Genomic DNA, 20,661 nt, shown 5'->3' on the forward strand with positions numbered 1-20,661 from the left:
GAGTGTTTTTCAGTATTATGTGCAAGCACTAATCTCATGAAAGCAGAGTGTTTTTTCAGTATTATGTGCAAGCACTAACCTCATGAAAGCAGAGTGTTTTTCAGTAGTTACATGCAAGCACTAACCTCATGAAAGCAGAGTGTTTTTCAGTATTATGTGCAAGCACTAATCTCATGAAAGCAGAGTGTTTTTCAGTATTATGTGCAAGCACGAATCTCATGAAAGCAGTGTGTTTTTCAGTATTATGTGCAAGCACTAACCTCATGAAAGCAGAGTGTTTTTCAGTATTATGTGCAAGCACTAATCTCATGAAAGCAGAGTGTTTTTCAGTAGTTATGTGCAAGCACTAATCTCATGAAAGCAGAGTGTTTTTCAGTAGTTATGTGCACAAGCACTAATCTCATGAAAGCAGAGTGTTTTTCAGTAGTTATGTGCAAGCACTAATCTCATGAAAGCAGAGTGTTTTTCAGTAGTTATGTGCAAGCACTAATCTCATGAAAGCAGTGTTTTTCAGTATTATGTGCAAGCACTAATCTCATGAAAGCAGAGTGTTTTTCAGTTTTGCTATGTGCAAGCTATTTCCATTGTGCTACTGTTAACCTGTTATATTTAATAGTTTAATTTTCATTCCAAATATAACCGAATAGATGTCTTGTTTTTAATAGTTTTGACTATTGGGTACAATACTTCATACTTCTAACTCTATTAGTAAGCTAACATGTTTTAGTATAACTATTGTATAGCCATTGCTATATAAATACATGTAAATGTATTTGACAAAGTTTTTTTTTTCCATTACTGCTACACAACTCTGTTAAAAGTGGGTCTGGGGTGTTGGGCTTGCAGTATGACTTGTTGGACACCAGCACCACATAATGGATTTTTCTTTCAGCTGCAACTGAAGAAACTGAAGTTAATATTTCTCTTGCGTAAACTGTCTAAACATAAGAACATTAGAACATATGCAAGTGAGAGGAGCCGTCCAGCCCACCAGTGATCGTCCAGTTCCTACAAGCTGGTTGCTCTTAAAACTTCAGCTTGGTCTGAAAGGATCCCAATGACTCTACATTAACAGCATGGCTTGGTAACCTATCCCATACCGTCACCACTATCTGTGTAAAACAGTGCCTCCTGCCCTAATCCTGTCTCCACCCAACTTCCAGCTGTGTCCTTTAGTGCTGGTTTCTGTGCTGAGTCTAAAGTATCGGCTAGCATTCATTTTGCCAAGTCCTTATAAGATTTTAAAGACTTCTCATTTAGAGAGATAAACAGAAGTCCTCAAAGTTCAAATAAAACATTTCCTTATTAAAACAATCCTAACTGACACGCAGCATAGAGTTAGGGTTAGGGTTAGGGTTAGCACAACACCCTGCTTATTAAGACATGCAATCCTAACTGACACGGCAGTGCGCAGCATAGAGTTAGGGTTAGGGATAGCACAACACCCTGCTTATTAAGACATGCAATCCTAACCGATCACGGCAGAGTTTAGGGTACAGGTTGCATTGACCAATGTGCCCTTCAGGACACTCTCCCTTGTATTATCAGGTTAACTGTTATTCTTTGATCAGCCCGTGAGGCTACTTACAGGCTTCCAAATGAATTGCTGAGTGTTTATTTGTGGTTTGGTAACGTTATTGATTGACAAAGTCAACTTGAATCACTTCAACATTGCCAAATAAGTTATTTAATTCAACGTATCTCCTTTTATCATGGTCCAATGCACAATACAAGATACACAGGGGCAGTCGTTTGCCGAGACCAAGGCCGCTTATCCACGCTCACCCTGTGATCATAGTTAATGATTCCACACTAGGGCAACACAGGCAGCCCAAGCAGCTGAAACCCAGTTACCTTGGAATTGAAAGCTGACAGAAAATCAAAGTGTTTCTTGAGATCCGTGGCCAGGATGGCCTCTATGACGAGGAAGCGGAAGCGCTTGAACTCCGCGTGGTCCAGGTTCACAAGGAAGTTGTACTCCGGCTGAGACATGAACAGATTCCAGCCGGACGCGGCGTGGTGGTTCTCCAGCACTGACCGGTCGTTGTACAACACAGCCTGCCCGAAACAAAGAGGTTATTGCAGGGCATGTCCATAAATATTAAGCCTAATTACACCCCCCATTTTTATCCCCTAATGTCCAATCATGTTCCCTCAACACAGAAATTCCTCACGACAGCTCAAGAGAACTAAAGGTCAGTGAACGTCCTCCGACCCCTAGGTGAGCTACTGGAACCGCTGTTCCAGTCTAAACTTAGTAATTGCCTGCATTTTCAGAAACATGAGTACCTCTTGTGTGGCCCTTGAACGCTCTTTCAGGGCTGTAAACCTTGCATCGTTAATGCATCGCACTTAAGGCGTGTCTTATTATATAAGATATGTCGTTTAAATTTGGGCGAGAGAACTGCAAAGTGAAGTTGAGCTCTGGTATTGCTGCTAAAGATTTTTTCATTTTTTTGTTTTAGTAATCTATGTGTGGACTGACTTGTTCTGTAGTGGTTCAGTCCTTTGCTGGCAGTGTGCTGGAAAGTATTGGGACAGCACTGCGAACCAGGGGTCTGTCGAGGGGAAGTCAGAATGGTACTTATGATGTTTGGAATTTGATCAAGCCGCACTAGACGCATGGTGTTGGGTAATACATTTCAGCAGGACTTGACAGCAAGGGCCTTTCTCACTGTCTTTGTGTGCTTTGTTATCAGTATTCTCTTCGACTGGCAGCATGTACATTGGTTCCATTCGTCACTCTGACTGGATGAAACTCATGGGTGCATCCAAGCACAACTCCAGGAGCTTCTAGGTGCGTATAGGAAGTATACCCCATGTTTGTGCCCAACTATAGCTGATAATATTAATGCTTACTCTAAGTCAATGTAAACAAGGATACAATGATGGCAAAGATACAAGGACAAGTGAATATAGACTGCTCTGAACCCTTATAAAAGTTTCACCTAATAAAAGCATAGCAAAGTTCTCTGTAAAGACCAGAGAGGTCTGCTGAAACATATACAAAAACATGGCAAACCATGGTAAGCTAAGGTCAATGCATACTCAAAGCATGGGAAAGCTGCACCATGACCGTGGTCAGCTTGTATAAGGGTAGACTCTGCTATGAATTTGAAATCCCTGTTTTTCCTGTTTCAATCCTGCTTACCTGAGGGGCACTGGTGGCCACCAGAAAGGCGTTTGTTCTTCCTGGGTGATCGTAATCATGCATGGCTGCAGCAACGTACAGCGCCATCAGCTCCAGGGCAGGGATGTTAGCAGACAGGCAGCCGTAATGGTCTTCTGTAGCGCTGTACGTTTTTGATACAACATATCCCATATGACCGTGAGTGATACCACTGTCCGAGTCTGTGTGAAACAAACCGAAAACACAAGAAACATGGAGCGAGCAGGTCAGCAATGGAAACACACGTGCTCGTGAAAATAGGTCAATTAATGGACAACTAACGAAATGATCGTTATAAAGCATAAGATACATTGGCCAATAAGCATAAGAATAAATACATCAATTCAAATGAAAAATAATACTGAGTCTGTGTCGAGGTGGGTTCACTGAGTTGAGGAGCTGCTCTTCCGTTGCCTTCCATTGATAATGTAATGTAGACTTGATCCGCCAAAATGCCTTTTAAAAGTAAGTGCCGGTGCATCCAGTAACCTACAGCTTTGCATCAAGTTAACTTTTATTTAGGTTTTTTTTTTTGGCAATACGCTGCTGTACTAATATATGATCTAACCCACATTACATATGTGGACAGTAAGTAACTGGAGCAGCTTCTGAACTCAAATCACCCTAACCAACCCAAAATAATAATAATAATAATAATAATAATAATAATAATAATAATAATAATAATAATAATAATAATAATAATAATAATAATAATAATAATAATATTTGAGTACCATATTGGAATAAGAACCACTGAGAATGTAAGGGAACAATAAAATTAAAAACTAAAATATATCTAAATAATTTGAAGCTAAATGACTCTTTAAGAAACAATACAATAATCAAGAAAGCAGGTATCAGTTACTCTCTTTGCCTTTTAAATGGTTTTCTTAGTTTTATTTTTTTTAGTTCATCTTTAATGTTGTTACTCAAAAGGAAAGTGTTTTCTCTACTGAATCAGCTGCTTCCTTGAAAAAATAAACACTACATGATTGCAGTAAGTGATGATGCTTCATTAAACAATTTTATTACACTGAGGGGTCAGCCGAATGTGTTTTGAGAAAGGTGTTGGTGTGTTCAGTAACAGTCTGTCAGCTCCCAGATCTTCACAAGCACCCCACAGAGCTCTGGGTGATCATCAGGCATCATTGACACTCTGTTCAGGGTGCTGACATTTACCAGTTTCTAAATTAGCTGACCTCAGATAATCCCGTATGGGACTCTGCACAGACCTTTCTGTTACAGTCAGCAACTGGAGTGGGCAAGCCGCTACCTGAATCGCTGACAGAGCCGTGGTCATTGAGTGCACTTGGGAGTCCAGGAATCTGCTGGGTTGTGAGGTACCAGACTGCATGCAGAACATCGGTGGCATGGATTCTGTTGTGATCTGTTCATAACAAAAAATATATAAATACATAAATAGATACATTGCAAAGACTGGCACTACAACATAGTCTCTGAGAATGTAACATGCTGTGGCAGCCTTCTGATTCCCTCTAGTGGTGAAAGATATAAAAACCTAACCCTAACCCTTTTCTGATACAATTGTGTACTTACATACATTTTGCAAAAAGATTTACCCGTGAAGTGAACTGGAACTATGCACAATAGCATTGTAATTATGTTTAAATGTAGGCAGATTCGGAGAGATAATAACTCAACATGGGAGCAAAAGAACCCAGAATCCTCAAAATGATCGCAAACACTTTCAAATGGTCTCTCTTTCGTATGGCATTTGAAAAGCAATGGCCCGGGATTTTAGCTGTATGTTGAGACTGGAAAGCCATTCAAGGGCATCTGGGCTCTCCAGATGGATTGCATTTGTACCTCCTGCAGAAGCGTGTTGGGCAGTGATCAGGGATGTGAGTGAGGGATCGCACTTTCAGTACAGTCACAATCAGTAATAGAAAGAGAAAAAACACCATTACTTTTGAAGCTTCTCTTCAAACAATGCTGTATAAACAGAAGGGGTTACTCACAAGGTATGTCTCTGTATCCATTCTCCAGCGCATGAAAGTAATTAATGAACTCTCTGACCGGGATCTTAAACGTTTCGAAAAGCCCTGTGTCTTCAAAGAGCTTGTAGGATACCTGCAACACAGAGAGGCAGGGGCTGGTAAAAGAGAGCCAGCTTCTGGAGCCCCTACTCAATCACACGCTCAGTGCTGTCACAGTGCTGGAGGGGGCAGGATACCCGCTACACAGAGAGCCAGCTTCTGGAGCCCCCACTCAATCACACGCTCAGTGCTGTCACAGTGCTGGAGGGGGCAGGATACCCGCTACACAGAGAGCCAGCTTCTGGAGCCCCCACTCAATCACACGCTCAGTGCTGTCACAGTGCTGGAGGGGGCAGGATACCCGCTACACAGAGAGCCAGCTTCTGGAGCCCCCACTCAATCACATGCTCAGTGCTGTCACAGTGCTGGAGGGGGCAGGATACCCGCTACACACATAGCCAGCTTCTGGAGCCCCCACTCAATCACATGCTCAGTGCTGTCACAGTGCTGGAGGGGGGGAGGGGCAGGTGTTAAAGGGGTTTCACAATCTTATAAGCACTGTGTTGTAAATCCTGAGCTGTCTTGTGTCTTTTTAAAGATGTGCAATTACTACAAGTCCTTCTTTTGCCACGCATTTACTGTAGCTTGTATATGTATTTTTTTACCATGTTTTACCAAGCTTTTGGTACTGTTTATTTATTTATTTTATTTATACATTATTATGTTTTTTTTTTTTATTTAACCAGTAAAGTCCTTTTGAGATTAGAACCCCCTTTCAAGGGAGACCTGGTCAAGAAGGTGGCATATAATACAAAAAACACACAAGTTTAAATGAACACAACCATTTCAAACACTTTAAGAGCACTGACCAAAACAAAACCATGTCTCGTCTACACAGATGGATACCTTTAAAGTTATCAAGACAGTCATTTTAAGTTCTTCCTGAAGTTTGTTCCAAGACCATAGAGCTAGAAAACTGAATGCCTTTTTTTCAAATGCAAAGTGGGCACAGCTCCACTACTCTGTCTGAGGAGGTTGAGGACCCACCTGGCTAAGGATGCAGCCACACTTTCCCCCGGTCCTCTCCACCAGGTCGAAGATGGGGAAGTTCCAGTTGTTCAGCTGCTCCATGATGGGGTGGAGGTGTTCCATCACCAAGGGCTCTGCAGCCAGAATGGGCTTGTCCTGCAGCAGACAGACAGGGCACATACCATCTCCTTAACTCTCACTTTGCAGTACTTCACATTGCAGAGAATGCCAGTGGATGGCTGCTGGCTTGTTGGAATGGTACTCACTGCATGACCCCTTGCACCTCTGGGGTCTTCACTTTGCTTACAGCCTAGGGGTCAAAGTTACACAACCACTTTGAAACTGTGCTGAATGTTGAGCATAGACTGTAGTTTTAAAGTCACAGACAGTGTCATCATGATAACAAAGATGTGGGGATTTTTAGCTTATACATGGTAAACTTTTAACATATGAAACATGGTCTGGACTCCTTATAGCGTAACAAAGTAGTTAATTCCATGTTTACCTGAATTCACAAACCTTACAGGCTGTCAATGGATTCTTTATGCCATGTGTTGTTTCCAAACTGAGCCCTATTGTTTTATGTCAGGATAACAGGATCTGGAATGCCAGTGAAAGCGAATGGCAGGGAGTTTCCACTCCTCATATAATATATGTCTTGCCGTGGGTCTGAGAGGCCAGTGCTTCTATTACAGGTGGCATTAAGGGGTGCACGATTATTATTATTATTATTATTATTATTATTATTATTATTATTATTATTATTATTATTATTATTATTATTATTATTTATTTCTTAGCAGATGCCCTTATCCAGGGCGACTTACAATTGTTACAAGATATCACATTATTTTTACATACAATTACCCATTTATACAGTTGGGTTTTTACTGGAGCAATCTAGGTAAAGTACCTTGCTCAAGGGTACAGCAGCAGTGTCCCCCACCTAGGATTGAACCCATCACCCTCCGGTCAAGAGTCCAGAGTCCTAACCACTACTCCACACTGCTGCTGAGGGTGTCTGGTTTGTGATATACCACGGTTAAGATGAGGGTGTCTGGTCTGTAATATACCATGGTTAAGATGAGGGTTTCTGGTCTGTGATATACCACGGGTGGCATTAAGATGAGGGTGTCTGGTCTGTTATATACCTCACGGTGTCATTAAGCTGAGGGTTTCTGGTCTGTGATATACCACGGGTGACATTAAGCTGAGGGTTTCTGGTTTGTTATATACCTCGGGTGGCATCAAGGGCTGCAAGATGAGGGTGTCTGGTCTGTACGATCTGCAGACAGACCCTTCCCTGGGCTCGCCCTGCGCTTTGGAACACTCGGGATGGTCCTCGTTCTGGGCGATGTCGCTGCTGTCACTGTTGTTGGTTTCGTGGGTGCTGTCGTAGTCCGACGTCGCTTGAGCAGGGTCCTCTGTGCATTGCAAAACAAGAGTGGACTTACTACAGGATGATGATCAGCACATACAGTGCTGCTTCAGAAAACCCAGAAGGAAAAAGAATGACCATCACAGAGGGTGATCTACAATACTGTAGCCGGCAGAATAAAGATGCTGAAACATTAGATAGCTTAAAGATCTATCTGAAGTTTTAACATCTTGGGCTAAATTCTCAAAGCTATTTACTCCAATTCGTCATTTGCACAATTTTGTTTTCAGAAAGGAGAAACATATCCGATAAAGTTACAAAACCAGAAATAAACAACTAAGGTGTAGGTGTACTAAGATGGGCCAGTCGCAGCGCAAACATACCACAATATGCATCTTCGTTGCGACAATTCGCAAAGTATAGATTTTGTTGTATGTACTAAAAGAAAATATGTTCATGAAGAGAGCAGCAATATACTCATTTAAATATCTGTTGCGTCATCTTAGCCAGATCTCTAACATTGCAAGAGTCGTGCGACATGTTTTTAGAATAAATAATAAAAAATTAGATCTTTCGTGGGGCCCCCACCTTCACCCCCAAATAAAAAATGTGTTTCTATCAAAAAGCTTTTCCTAATCACACACTAGTACCTTTGTTTGGCATAAGATCACAAGATAGTGATCCATGTATTTTAAATGTATAAATCATTGTGCTGAAATAACATTAATGTGTTTTGGGTAGGCTACATATTACATTATGTAAAAATATAAATATGTAAAGTAGGCTGATACAGTATACAGTACAGTAGTACAGCTGCCACAGTCCCCTGAAAGGACCCAGAGGCATGATAATGCAGGATGGACAATAGTTTGACCACTGCAGGGATGGCATGGCTTCTCTGGGTGACAGGCTCCAGGTCATCTTTTAAATCAGACAGCAGCTCAAGAATTATGTGAATGCCAAACCTGTACTTGTGCTTAATTTGGTCTTCATTTACATTGAAGAGGGTAATGTGGGTACAAAATACCCTTTTTCTTGCAGTTTTAGTACATCTCATTATAATATTTGAGAACCCTCATTTGCACTATCTCCATCTGCTTTTTGCAAATGTATGCAGGAATGCCCATAATTACATATTCATCTAATGCTGAACCACAAAGAAAAACTGCTGCCGCAAAGCATTCCCTAAGAAGTGACTAAAGAGCATTGCTCCTGTTTAGTACATTTCACCCTAGGCTTCCAGTTCGTTTGAAACTGGTTTGTTACTATTGCTTCAGGCGCAACACTTTAGTACATCTACCCTTAAGACTTTTAATTCAGGGGCTTAAGTTGTTTCTTATTCATTTTAGATGTTTAATTGGTGGGTTTTTTTCCATTTAGAAAAAAAAATCATTGCGCTAATGACGATTTGGAGTAAATAGCTTTGAGAATCTAGCCCATTACCTCTTATTAGTTTGTTTAACGATATTTATAGTTCCTATTTTATTGTGCAGAGAATGTTTTTTTGCTGCATCCTGATGCTTTGCTCATGGTCCGCTGGTCTGATTGCAGCCACTGTACACATTGAGCCACAACACACGAAGTGATCAGGTACCAGGAATCTGCATGGGGTTTTCATCCCTACCTTTGCATGTGAACATCTGCATATCCCAAATTAAAGAATAAAAAACAAGCAAAGAACCAATACATGAGAACATTAACTGAGTAACCAGCCATAGTCAATGGTAGTATTGTCATTTCTCTGGCACGAGCAAATAATGATTGCGTTTTCCTTGCTATAGAATGACACAATGGTAATTAGCTGCACCAGTACGAGGGTACTCGTTACCTGTCCTGTTTATTGAATGTGTGGGTGTCTCCGCTCTGTCCAGACTGCCTTCACTGAGGTTTATTTTGTTGAATGATCTTCCACAGCTAGGAAAAGGATATAAAGAAGTATATTTAGCAAAGGCTTGGCATCTTCTTTTTTCTTTTTTTAATAGAAAAGCCGTAGTTAGTACCACTGGTTTCAATTATACAACTTAAAGCAAGCAGCATGTTTTGCGTTCAAACCAGCAGAAAATGTCAAAAATGTGCCTAAAGTACCACAGTTTACCCTGGTTTATTAATATGATTTACCATACCTCGTTTTACTTTACAATGCTTACCTATGCTTCACCATGTTTTCAGTATGTATTAGTACACTTTGCTATGATTCTACTATGGCAAGCTTTTATAAAGGAATCAACCTTAGAAAGCCTATAACAATTGGAAGATTTTAAAAACCAATGCGAGAAGCTGAATGAAGATGGTTTTGAATTATTTACACAAAAGAAAAAACAGCTTTCCCCAGATGGAATATACTCTGGTCCAGTCTGAGCCCCAAGTTGAAAACTTGAGCAGAGAAAAAAATGATTTCATCATCTATTTTTGAAAAGCCTGCAGAAGTTCAGGTTTGAGTCGCTTTGCAACTAACAGCTTCCTTTAATTAATAATAGATGAAAACAATTATCACAAGGGCTTTAGAACCACTGCATATCTCAGGGGTGTCAGGTCAATTATTCCACAGTGTGCAATGGAAAGAGGACTGTGAGCTGGGAAGCCAAGCAGCCCTCCCACACATAGCACTGCCCTGCCTTATTACACCCAGTTTAGGAATGGAATAGAATGATTGCTTTGTTGTGGCCAATTCCATGTCATCAGACAACTGTTTTATCCCGGAACTGTTTTATCCCGGATTCTGTGGACAGAAAGATATCGACAGGATACAAAAATGACATTTTATATGTAGCTGATAAAAAAACACATCAGGTGAATATAAAATGTCATTTATTTTATCCTGTAGATATCTTTATACGATTTAGATATCTTTATATGATTCAGATATTTTTATACGATTCAGATATTTTCTCTTTTTATTGTAGTAAACATTCTCGCTTTTAGTTGTTTTGTCACCTACAAAAAATAAAATAGAAGCTTCATGAAATTCTTATTAAATTATGTTTTTTTTCTCATATCCCTTCCACTAATCATATTAGATCAATTTAAAATACAGTAAGGAAGGGATGCTATGAGTAACCCTAATAGCACATTAGAAAATGGATCTTAGATTTCCTGCAGCCCGACTGATCAATATGCTGTCTGTAATCCCTTGTAAAGGACCATGGATGTTTTTCTTCAAACTATGTTTAATCTCTGTTCCAAATCAATCCGCCAGAAGATATAGAAATACAGGACATTGAACTGCATGAGGCAGGCCTTACCAGACAGTAAAGCCCTCATCTTCTGGTTCAATACGGCTGGACCACCTGGCTGTATGATTAAACTTCCACTGGCAGGTGAAGTCATTGCAGCTGCCCCTTGCTATGAGTGATTGCTTCCCTAGAGCTGCACTGAGCAAGGCGAGAAAAACTGCCACCCCCTAGCGTGACGTACCTAGACACTGGTGGAACCAGCAGCCCTGAATGTGTCGATCGCAACTGGCGGCCAGGATGATATGGATGGAGCCGTTCTGATAGATATATAGTGTTGGATAGTTATGGAGAATGGCAATGAAAAGAATAAAAGAAACATGGCTACAAGTTCACACCACAGTCTTACCTACTACAGAGTGCCGAGGGGTCCCTGTGCGGCCCCAGGGGGTCAGAGGAGCTCTGAGTGGAGGGTTTGTGCTGGGTGATCAGGGCAGGGTCCGTCATGTCGGGGAACTCGACGGAGGAGTGTTTGCTGGTGGGGCTACTGGCCGGGGTCCCCTGGATGGGTGAATGGCACGGGGAGGTGAGAGGTGAGATGTTGGAAGGCGGACAACCTAGCAAAAGAACACCCTCGTCATAAGCACATTAAAAGAAAAAAACTAAGGAGGACAAAAGAAAGCAGAGATGTGCAGAAAACAAAATTACTTTTCTATTTGTTGATATCGGGTGATGCATATTCTACAGAACAGCTTGGTTATGTCAACATACATTTGGTTATTCTTCTTCTTCTTCTTCTTCTTCTTCTTCTTCTTCTTCTTAGTAGTAGTCCTATTTAAGGCCTGGTGGCTAGTCTACACCGACTGCCCAGCGGCAATTCAATTTAGCACCCCTAAAATAGGGGTGCCAACAAGGACTAGGCCTTAACTAATTAAAGAAAAAACGGTTGAAAAAGGACTGTGAATTAAATATTCAAAACCAAAGGGGAGGTGGTACAGAGCACGCCCCCTAGAGCCCACTGGTCGACAAAGGTGGCCATGTCGCCAGCGGACTCCGCGTGGGCGTGCTCCAACTTAACCCTTGATCGGACAAGGGCCCTGAACATGGCCCCACAGTCAAAGAGACCCTCCCTGATCATCTTACGCTTCCTGGTCTTATAAATTGCCAGTTTAGCAAGAGCCAGGAGCAGATTCACGAGGAGGTCCCTCTTCCTGGTGGAGCCACGAACAGGTTACCCGAATATGAGGAGGATGTGGGAGAAATGCAGCCAGAACTGCAGCAGGAGGTTCCTCAATAGAAGAAAAAACGGCTGCAGCCTGGCGCACAAAAAATAAATGTGGCTTACCGACTCGGACAGTCCGCAGAAAGGGCATGCGGCGTCCGAGTCGGTAAAGTGACGCAGGATCTCTCCTGACGTGAGCGCTCCGTGCAGGACCCTCCATCCCAAGTCCCCGGCTCCCCTGGAGACCAGCGGGGAGTACAGGGCCTCCCACTGGGGACTCTTGTCCTTCTGGGGTCGGAGGGGCTCCCACCAAGTGGTGTCTCGGCGGGAGACGAGGGCGGGGAAGTGGAGGGTGTGGAGCGTCATCGCGTACAGGGTCCTCCTTGACGCCGATCGGAGGGGGGTCGAGGAGAACTGCGAGATCCTGCTCAGCTTGTTCTCGAGGGGAGGCCGAGGGGGGACTCGGGCCTTGGGTTCGATCAGCAGGACCGTGCACACGTGGGAAGGCACGCTTGCGCCTTCCTCTTCCCCCTGATGCTGCCGGAGGCGGTCCCCTGCCCTGTCACGGCGACGGGGAGCTCACCTCCGGCAGCGCTTCTCTCCTCACCCCCGGGGATGAGGTGCTTGGTTTTTCACTTTCTCAAGGGCTCCCCCTGACCCACCGCCAGATGGTGCGGCGGCGGGCTTCGTCGCCCCCTGCTTGGCCGCCCCGGTGGACCTGGCCGCCGCCTTCTTTTTGTGGCGGGCGACCACGGTCCACTCAGCGGCCTTCTCCCCCGGTGCGCTTTCGGGAGGCGCAGAGGGTCCGGCCGCCTCGGGGGCCTTCTCTCCCTTTCCCCCCCGGATGTTACTGGGAGGGGGGCGGGTACTTTTTTGCCCCCCTCTGCGGGCCTCTTTGAGGACCCCGGGGGCGAGGTGGACTCGGAGGGGCGTGGTGCGGGCGCGGGTGGCTTTGCGCCTTGCTGGAGCTTGTTGCACCTCTTTTTCTGGTGCCCCAGCTCCTTGCAGTGGTAGCACCGCACCTCCTCCGAGGAAAAAAAGATGACATGGTTGGTCCCCTCGAAGGGGACCACAAAGCTGCCCTCCACGGTGTCCCTCCCCGCCAGGTGGATGGTCACCTGGCGGCGGAAGGACAGGATGTGGCGGAGGGCCTGGTCTTTGCAGCCCAGGGGGATCGGGTGGATGGCCGTTTTAAGTTCCCCCAGGGCTAGCAGATGGGGCGTGAGCAAGGCATCCTGTATAAAAGGTGGCACATTAGACAGGATGACCCTGCTGCCCAGCCCCGCGAGGGGCTCAATGGGGACAAACAAGCCCCCCATGCTGAGACCCCTCTCGATCAAACAAAACACACTCACACACACAAGACAGACACACCCCTGCACTGCAAACAGTTACCAGCGCAGGGGTACACAAAAAGACAAACAACCACCTACACTGTAACTAGTGTAGGGGCACACACAGGACAAACAGATTTTTTTTTTTTTCCCAAACAAAATTATTTATTTATTTGTAAATAAAGAAATAAAATAAAATAAATACACACACACGCACCCCTGCAAGCCAATAGCACTGGGGCACAAAAATAAAAATAAAAACCAAACAAAAGAAAAGTTGTTTTTTTTGTGTTTTTTTTTTCACAAACAAATGTATTTATTTATTTTTTAAATTCACACACCCCTGCACTCCAATAGAAAAATTCAAAAATAAATCAAAGTTCAAAACTAAAAAATAGTTTTAAACTTGAAATAAAATCAAAAATCAAAGGAGCACACGGCCTGTGCTCCCTGCCTGCCCTTTCCCCACTCTGCACACAGCAGAGATGGGGGATTTTTTAAAACAAAACGATTTTTAACTAAAAACTAAAAACAGTTAATTATATCAAAATAATTTTCCTAAAAGTACAAAAATAAAAGCTTTAAAGTAAAATTAACAAATCAATAAAAGAAGTGTTTTAAAAAAGAAAGAAAAATCAAAGAAAGAAAAATCTCTCCTGCACTTGCTTATGCGCACAAGTGCTGGGAGAGAAAGGAATAAACTAAAAAAGTGTTTTTAAATAAAAACACTAAATCAAAAAGTTTAACAAAAAAGGTGTACTACTACTTTAGATAACTCAAATTATAAAAAGATTTAGAAACTAAAAAGTTTAAACAACTGTTTTTAAATGTTTTCAATTGAATCCTGAGGAGCTCCAAAAAAGTGTGGCCTCTCAGTAGTAGTCGTAGTCATAGTATTTAATATATGATCAAGAATGGGGTTAGCCAATCTTAAATATTTACAACTCTTTTTTGTGACGTTTATAATAGTTTTTCTGGGTTTCGGAAATGTAGTGTAATTTCAGTATTTGGACACCAGGTGGCACCAATGCCCTCATATAAATCTTAGGAGACATGAATTTGGTGCACATCTCTAGATAAAGCAATAGCATCACATGTTAAACCAACAGCTCACTGGAGAACATTCCTAACAAACTTTACTCCAGCAGCGCTAGTAATTTAATGGCACATGCTTTAAAACCATCTCATGGAACACTGGTAATTAAATTCACATAGATTATTTGGGCTGAATTCAAAATGAATGACTTCAGAACTCAGAAAGTGCAGTAGATAGTCAGGTGTTATTCCTGTGGTATTCAGTGCATTACACTCTCCGACCTTAATTAAAGTAAAAGCTATCGATTCACTAAACCACTGTTCCTTATACTGTAGCTTATTTTTAGGAGCTGCTGAATATCTATGAAGGGCGTAGCAGTACGTTTGCAGTGAGCATGATGGGAACATTTTCTGTGAGGTGCAAAACAATTTTGCAGGAGTGTTTGCCTCCCCAATGCATGCACTACACAGCACTGCTGGATTGAAGTGGACTTGCAGCTTTAGCTTAGAGACTGCTCCAATTGATCTGTGTGCTTCCTTGCAGGAGGTCACAGTTCAGTCTAATGACATTTCCCTCTCGGAGAGCCCATGCGATGCTTCACACTAAGATCAGTTCATGTCTGCATTCAGCAGGGTGCCACGCCCCACTGCACAGCTCAACTATGCCTTCCTGCTTTGTTAACCCTCAACCACGCAGCACTAAAGGTGACAATATACCTGACCTACTTCTCTGGGTTGATTTTGTTCAGTGCCATTGCCCAGTGAAGTGAAGACAGATGATTCCAAGGCAGACTGCCCTATATTTTAAGGAGTAAACAGGCTGTCGTACAGAACCTATGTAAAATTACACTCAGCTGAGGGCAGTGTCTTTTAGATCACAAAATAAAACAAAATAAATATTGTGGCCAATATTCCCTGTATCCCCCTTTAATGTGTTTTCGTTTGCCTTTGAGCAGAGATTTGCCTTTCGCTGAGATTTGTTGCCTTTTAGTTCAGATCTCGACTGGTGTTCAGATTTTTTTCATCCAGCCGTGGTTTTATCAGGCTTCACTGCTGGAGCAGCTGTATCCATTGTTTTTGGTACAGACACGTTTAGGTCACAGGCAGTGATGCGGAGAGGGATCCCTGTGAGTTTGGTGCAATTCTTGCCCTTTGTACCACTGAACCACTTTTTAATCACCAGTATTCACCGGAACAATACATTAGTTAGGATATTTCTGGGCTATGGTTTCCAATAATATGCTCAATCTCACAACTACAGCTTTCATATACAGTTCACTAGGTAAGCCATAAGAAAAAGAAACTCACCTGGTCTGCTCTGCCTCTTGGCGTTCAGGTGGTTGGCAGTGGGGGCAGCGTACGAGGCAGAGAGGGACCGGCTCTTGTTTATCGTCAGCATGATTGAGTTGTTCCAGGGGTCACTGTTAGCTGTGCTGCAAAACAAGAGCCAGAACAACCGTTAGAGTCTGCCTTCTAGACCGTGCTGCAAGACAAGAGCCAGAACAACCATTAGAGTCTGCCTTCTAGACCGTGCTGCAAAACAAGAGCCAGAACAACTGTTAGAGTCTGCCTTCTAGACCGTGCTGCAAGACAAGAGCCAGAACAACCGTTAGAGTCTGCCTTCTAGACCGTGCTGCAAAACAAGAGCCAGAACAACCGTTAGAGTCTGCCTTCTAGACCGTGCTGCAAGACAAGAGCCAGAACAACCGTTAGAGTCTGCCTTCTAGACCGTGCTGCAAGACAAGAGCCAGAACAACCGTTAGAGTCTGCCTTCTAGACCGTGCTGCAAGACAAGAGCCAGAACAACCGTTAGAGTCTGCCTTCTAGACCGTGCTGCAAAACAAGAGCCAGAACAACCGTTAGAGTCTGCCTTCTAGACCGTGCCGCAAGACAAGAGCCAGAACAACCGTTAGAGTCTGCCTTCTAGACCGTGCTGCAAGACAAGAGCCAGAACAACCGTTAGAGTCTGCCTTCTAGACAAGAGCCAGAACAACTGTTAGAGTCTGCCTTCTAGACCGTGCCGCAAGACAAGAGCCAGAACAACCGTTAGAGTCTGCCTTCTAGACCGTGCTGCAAGACAAGAGCCAGAACAACCGTTAGAGTCTGCCTTCTAGACAAGAGCCAGAACAACCGTTAGAGTCTGCCTTCTAGACCGTGCCGCAAAACGAGTCTCAACTTTCCAAAAGTTTTCCATCACCCTATAGAATTAACTAATTTTTCTTCATAAAGTAAAATGAAACCTGCTGAATAATGTTATGTTAACATATTGAATTACATATCGCTTTGTAGTTTACCATATACTTGAAAAATGTGTGACATTTTTTAAATCTAACATGAAATACTGTACTAGTATTATGGCTTCCTGTAGATGTTTGCAATATAATTTAGTAGTTTCTTTGATTACATGATGGTAAATAAAATACCTAAACTATATATATATATATATATATATATATATATATATATATATATATATATATATATATATATATATATATATAATTTAATTATGTCTCAATCCTAAAATTCTAGGTGATGCAACACTTTTGGCTGTAGCTGTACAGTATGTAACATAGACAGACTAAATATCTTAAGGGCTTGAGTGGTGCTCTGAATGTACAGGACTTTTTTGACCTGAAAAAAGAAACAAGGACCAGGGGTCACAAATGGAGATTAGATAAAGGGGGCATTCAGAACAGAAAATAGGAGGCACTTTTTCACACAGAGAATTGTGAGTGTCTGGAACCAACTCCTCAGTAATGTTGTTGAAGCTCACACCCTGGGATCCTTCAAGAAGCTGCTTGATGAGATTCTGGGATCAATAAGCTACTAACAACCAAACAAGCAAGATGGGCTGAATGGCCTCCTCTCGTTTGTAAACTTTCTTATGTTCTTCTTATGTTCTTAAGAGTAAGGTAAAAATATCCTGTGCTTAAATTCCATAAGAGGAAGTGATGCTGAGAAAACATTACCATATATGGAGTGAAAAGGTCATTCAAGTTTTGGCTTTGAGGTACATGTAACTGTGTAATATTTAACTAAAACTCTCAAATAAAAATAAAAAAGAGCTACTCTTGGAATAAATACCAAATATGGTAAGAGCGAGTTCTCCTGCCCTCCTGGGTATTTACAGCAGGTGACACTGTGAAAAATGTCTTTTCTCGCTGTTTTCTTTTTAAATTACCTGTTTTTAAGGGAGGAATTCTTTACTTTTAGGCCGACTGGTTTTTTTAAAAAGTTATTTATTATTATTATTTATTTCTTAGCAGACGCCCCTATCCAGGGCGACTTACAGTTGTAAACAAAATTTGCCTGCTTGTCTTCAGAAGAAGTTTTTCTTTTGCATTCATGTTTTTCAATAACTATAAAACACTCACTCAATACTAAATAGAAAAAGGTTTTGTGAACTTAACCATCCTCCCCTTTAGAGAAGTGTGTTACTCTCCACTGGATGCTCACCCAAATAAGCCACATCCAATGTTTCCCCTTATCACACAGATCTACTGTTCATACCCACTCTGCAGTTCCCATGACCTGTTTCTATAACAGCAAAGCGCCATTTCTGTGGAATTGGTTTCCCACATCAGCCCTGTGCTTGTTGCTCTGTTTCCTCCAGTTTACCTGCTCGTGGCGGCTTCGTGGACTGGTTTGATGCTGCCGCTGCGGTCTCTCCTCACCGGCCCCGGCTCAATGGTCGGCAGGCCTGTGGCTGACGTCGTGGTCGTCCACGTGGATGAAATCCGTCTCAGCAGACCCGGGGGCAGACTTCTCCTCAGACGCTGAAAACACAATGCAATCTTGATTTCAATACCATTATATATATATATATATATATATATATATATATATATATATATATATATATATATATATATATATATATATATATCTCAGTTAAGCTTTGAATAAAGACTATTCATTTTCAAAACTCATGACATAAAAGAACCCCTCTAAAATAAAATATCCTGAGCTTTTAATTCCACATAGTAAAAAACTGAGCAAACCTTAGTAAATCCACCCAAATGTGTTTAGTTTAGCATCTTAAATAGCGTGACAGATATTTCAGAAGCCTTCTCACAGTATGTCCTTGAAATCATAGTCAAGGTGCATCCGCCTCCCAGCACTGGACCCACCTAAAGATTATGATACATTACCCAAGCACTCCCAGAGGTTGGGCCGTGTCTATTTTCATATCAAGTGCGTCATGAAGACATTCTCTTTCCACATGTCATGGGATGGCCAGGTTAATCAGGACTGGATTTGTTAATGCATTATTTTGAATAAAATGTCAACAAAATCGAAATAAAAACAAAACACACCAATCTAAACCCATGTGATCAGTCTAAACACTACAACAGCTTGTCACAAATTATATATATATATATATATATATATATATATATATATATATATATATATATATATTGTATTTAATTTATTTTTAATTGAAAGAACTTGGATTTTCTATGCAAGTAAGCAAAGTGAGTCCAACTGATGGATCAACGTCTGATGTTCCCTGAAATGTGAAGCAATTACACTGGGTTGACATCTCACCCTTCAATCAATCAAAGCCTCAAGCAGCTGAAATTTGTTTAGTTACAAACTAGGTGCCCTTTACTAGTCATTGCAGATCTGGCAGCAAGAAACACCCTTGATTTAATTGGGTGTTAGAAAAATAATAAAACAGAATGGACTTTCCCTTTGACATTACCATCAGCAACAATTCATCAAATAATGATCACCATGGATTATATATTGCGTGCCTCAATTAAACATTAAACTGATTGATTAATCTGGGGCCTCTCATCGAACCTGCAGTCAACCTCCCGCTGATGGACGACCGCCAAGGACCCCTCTCAGGGCCCCCCGAGCAGTGATCCATCACACTGTGTATAATAATATGTACGGGCGAGCTGATCCATCACAATGTGTATAATAATATGCACGGACGCGCTGATCCATCACACCGTGTATAATAATATGCACGGACGCGCTGATCCATCACACCGTGTATAATAATATGCACGGACGCGCTGATCCATCACATCGTGTATAATAATATGCACGGGCGCGCTGATCCATCACACCGTGTATAATAATATGCACGGACGCGCTGATCCATCACAATGTGTATAATAATATGCACGGGCGCGCTGATCCATCACACCGTGTATAATAATATGCACGGACGCGCTGATCCATCACACCGTGTATAATAATATGCACGGGCGCGCTGATCCATCACACCGTGTATAATAATATGCACGGACGTGCTGATCCATCACACCGTGTATAATAATATGCACGGGCGCGCTGATCCATCACACCGTGTATAATAATATGCACGGGCAAGCTGATCCATCACACCGTGTATAATAATATGCACGGGCACGCTGATCCATCACACGTGTATAATAATATGCACGGACGCGCTGATCCATCACACCGTGTATAATAATATGCACGGGCGCGCTGATCCATCACACCGTGTATAATAATATGCACGGACGCGCTGATCCATCACAACGTGTATAATAATATGCACGGGCGCGCTGATCCATCACACCGTGTATAATAATATGCACGGACGCGCTGATCCATCACACCGTGTATAATAATATGTACGGGCCAGGTGATCCATCACACAGTGTATAATAATATGCACGGGCGCGCTGATCCATCACACCGTGTATAATAATATGCACGGGCGCGCTGATCCATCACACCGTGTATAATAATATGCACGGACGCGCTGATCCATCACACCGTGTATAATAATATGCACGGACGCGCTGATCCATCACACCGTGTATAATAATATGCACGGGCGCGCTGATTCATCACACTGTGTATAATAATATGCACGGGCGCGCTGATCCATCACAAAACAGCTCATCCATGTTCCCTGTACAGCCTGCTTGAGAATACAGCCCACTTTCCATTCCTATCATCTTCCCTGCAGCTAACAGAAACAGTGTGTTCTACCTCTATGTGTATTTTTAATAATGCCAAAAAGCTCTAATAAAGCAAGACTTGTGATCTTTATTATGCACAGGATTTTTTGGGTCAAGTGATCGGTTTTAGCAGAATATAACTGCAATTTTATAGATCACAGTTTTTATTATTTGATACTGCTTTAAAGTCACGATAAGAATATTTAATCCCTGGTCACTTCAGATTTGACAGTACTAGAGTTGATTGAAATCTGAAATGAGTCTTTATTGTACAGATGCAGCTTGCAGCTCACATTATTCCAGCCGGCATACTTTTTTCGAATATGAATTGCGTCAAGACTGGAGCCCTTTATTTTGCCCTGGTTTCTTC

The 20,661-nt window shown here is 42.3% G+C and overlaps 1 protein-coding gene across 2 annotated transcripts in view; it reads right to left on the minus strand.

Moving 5' to 3' along the window:
- The window catches only part of LOC117420001 (cGMP-inhibited 3',5'-cyclic phosphodiesterase 3A-like), a 127,323-nt gene that overhangs the window by 8,355 nt on the left and 98,307 nt on the right, over positions 1 to 20,661 (minus strand). For both annotated transcript variants that reach the window (XM_034033486.3, XM_034033487.3), the window contains exons 3-12: positions 17,959 to 18,116; positions 15,646 to 15,770; positions 11,156 to 11,363; positions 9,405 to 9,490; positions 7,435 to 7,622; positions 6,217 to 6,354; positions 5,152 to 5,263; positions 4,446 to 4,559; positions 3,152 to 3,351; positions 1,855 to 2,058 (exon numbers count right to left, since the gene is read on the minus strand). In XM_034033486.3, the coding sequence (XP_033889377.3) occupies positions 1,855 to 2,058; positions 3,152 to 3,351; positions 4,446 to 4,559; positions 5,152 to 5,263; positions 6,217 to 6,354; positions 7,435 to 7,622; positions 9,405 to 9,490; positions 11,156 to 11,363; positions 15,646 to 15,770; positions 17,959 to 18,116 (1,533 nt within the window). The remainder of the gene's footprint in view (positions 1 to 1,854; positions 2,059 to 3,151; positions 3,352 to 4,445; positions 4,560 to 5,151; positions 5,264 to 6,216; positions 6,355 to 7,434; positions 7,623 to 9,404; positions 9,491 to 11,155; positions 11,364 to 15,645; positions 15,771 to 17,958; positions 18,117 to 20,661) is intronic.

The sequence above is a fragment of the Acipenser ruthenus genome, chromosome 14 (assembly GCF_902713425.1).
Source record: "Acipenser ruthenus chromosome 14, fAciRut3.2 maternal haplotype, whole genome shotgun sequence".
In the NCBI taxonomy this organism is placed as follows: Eukaryota; Metazoa; Chordata; class Actinopteri; order Acipenseriformes; family Acipenseridae; genus Acipenser; species Acipenser ruthenus.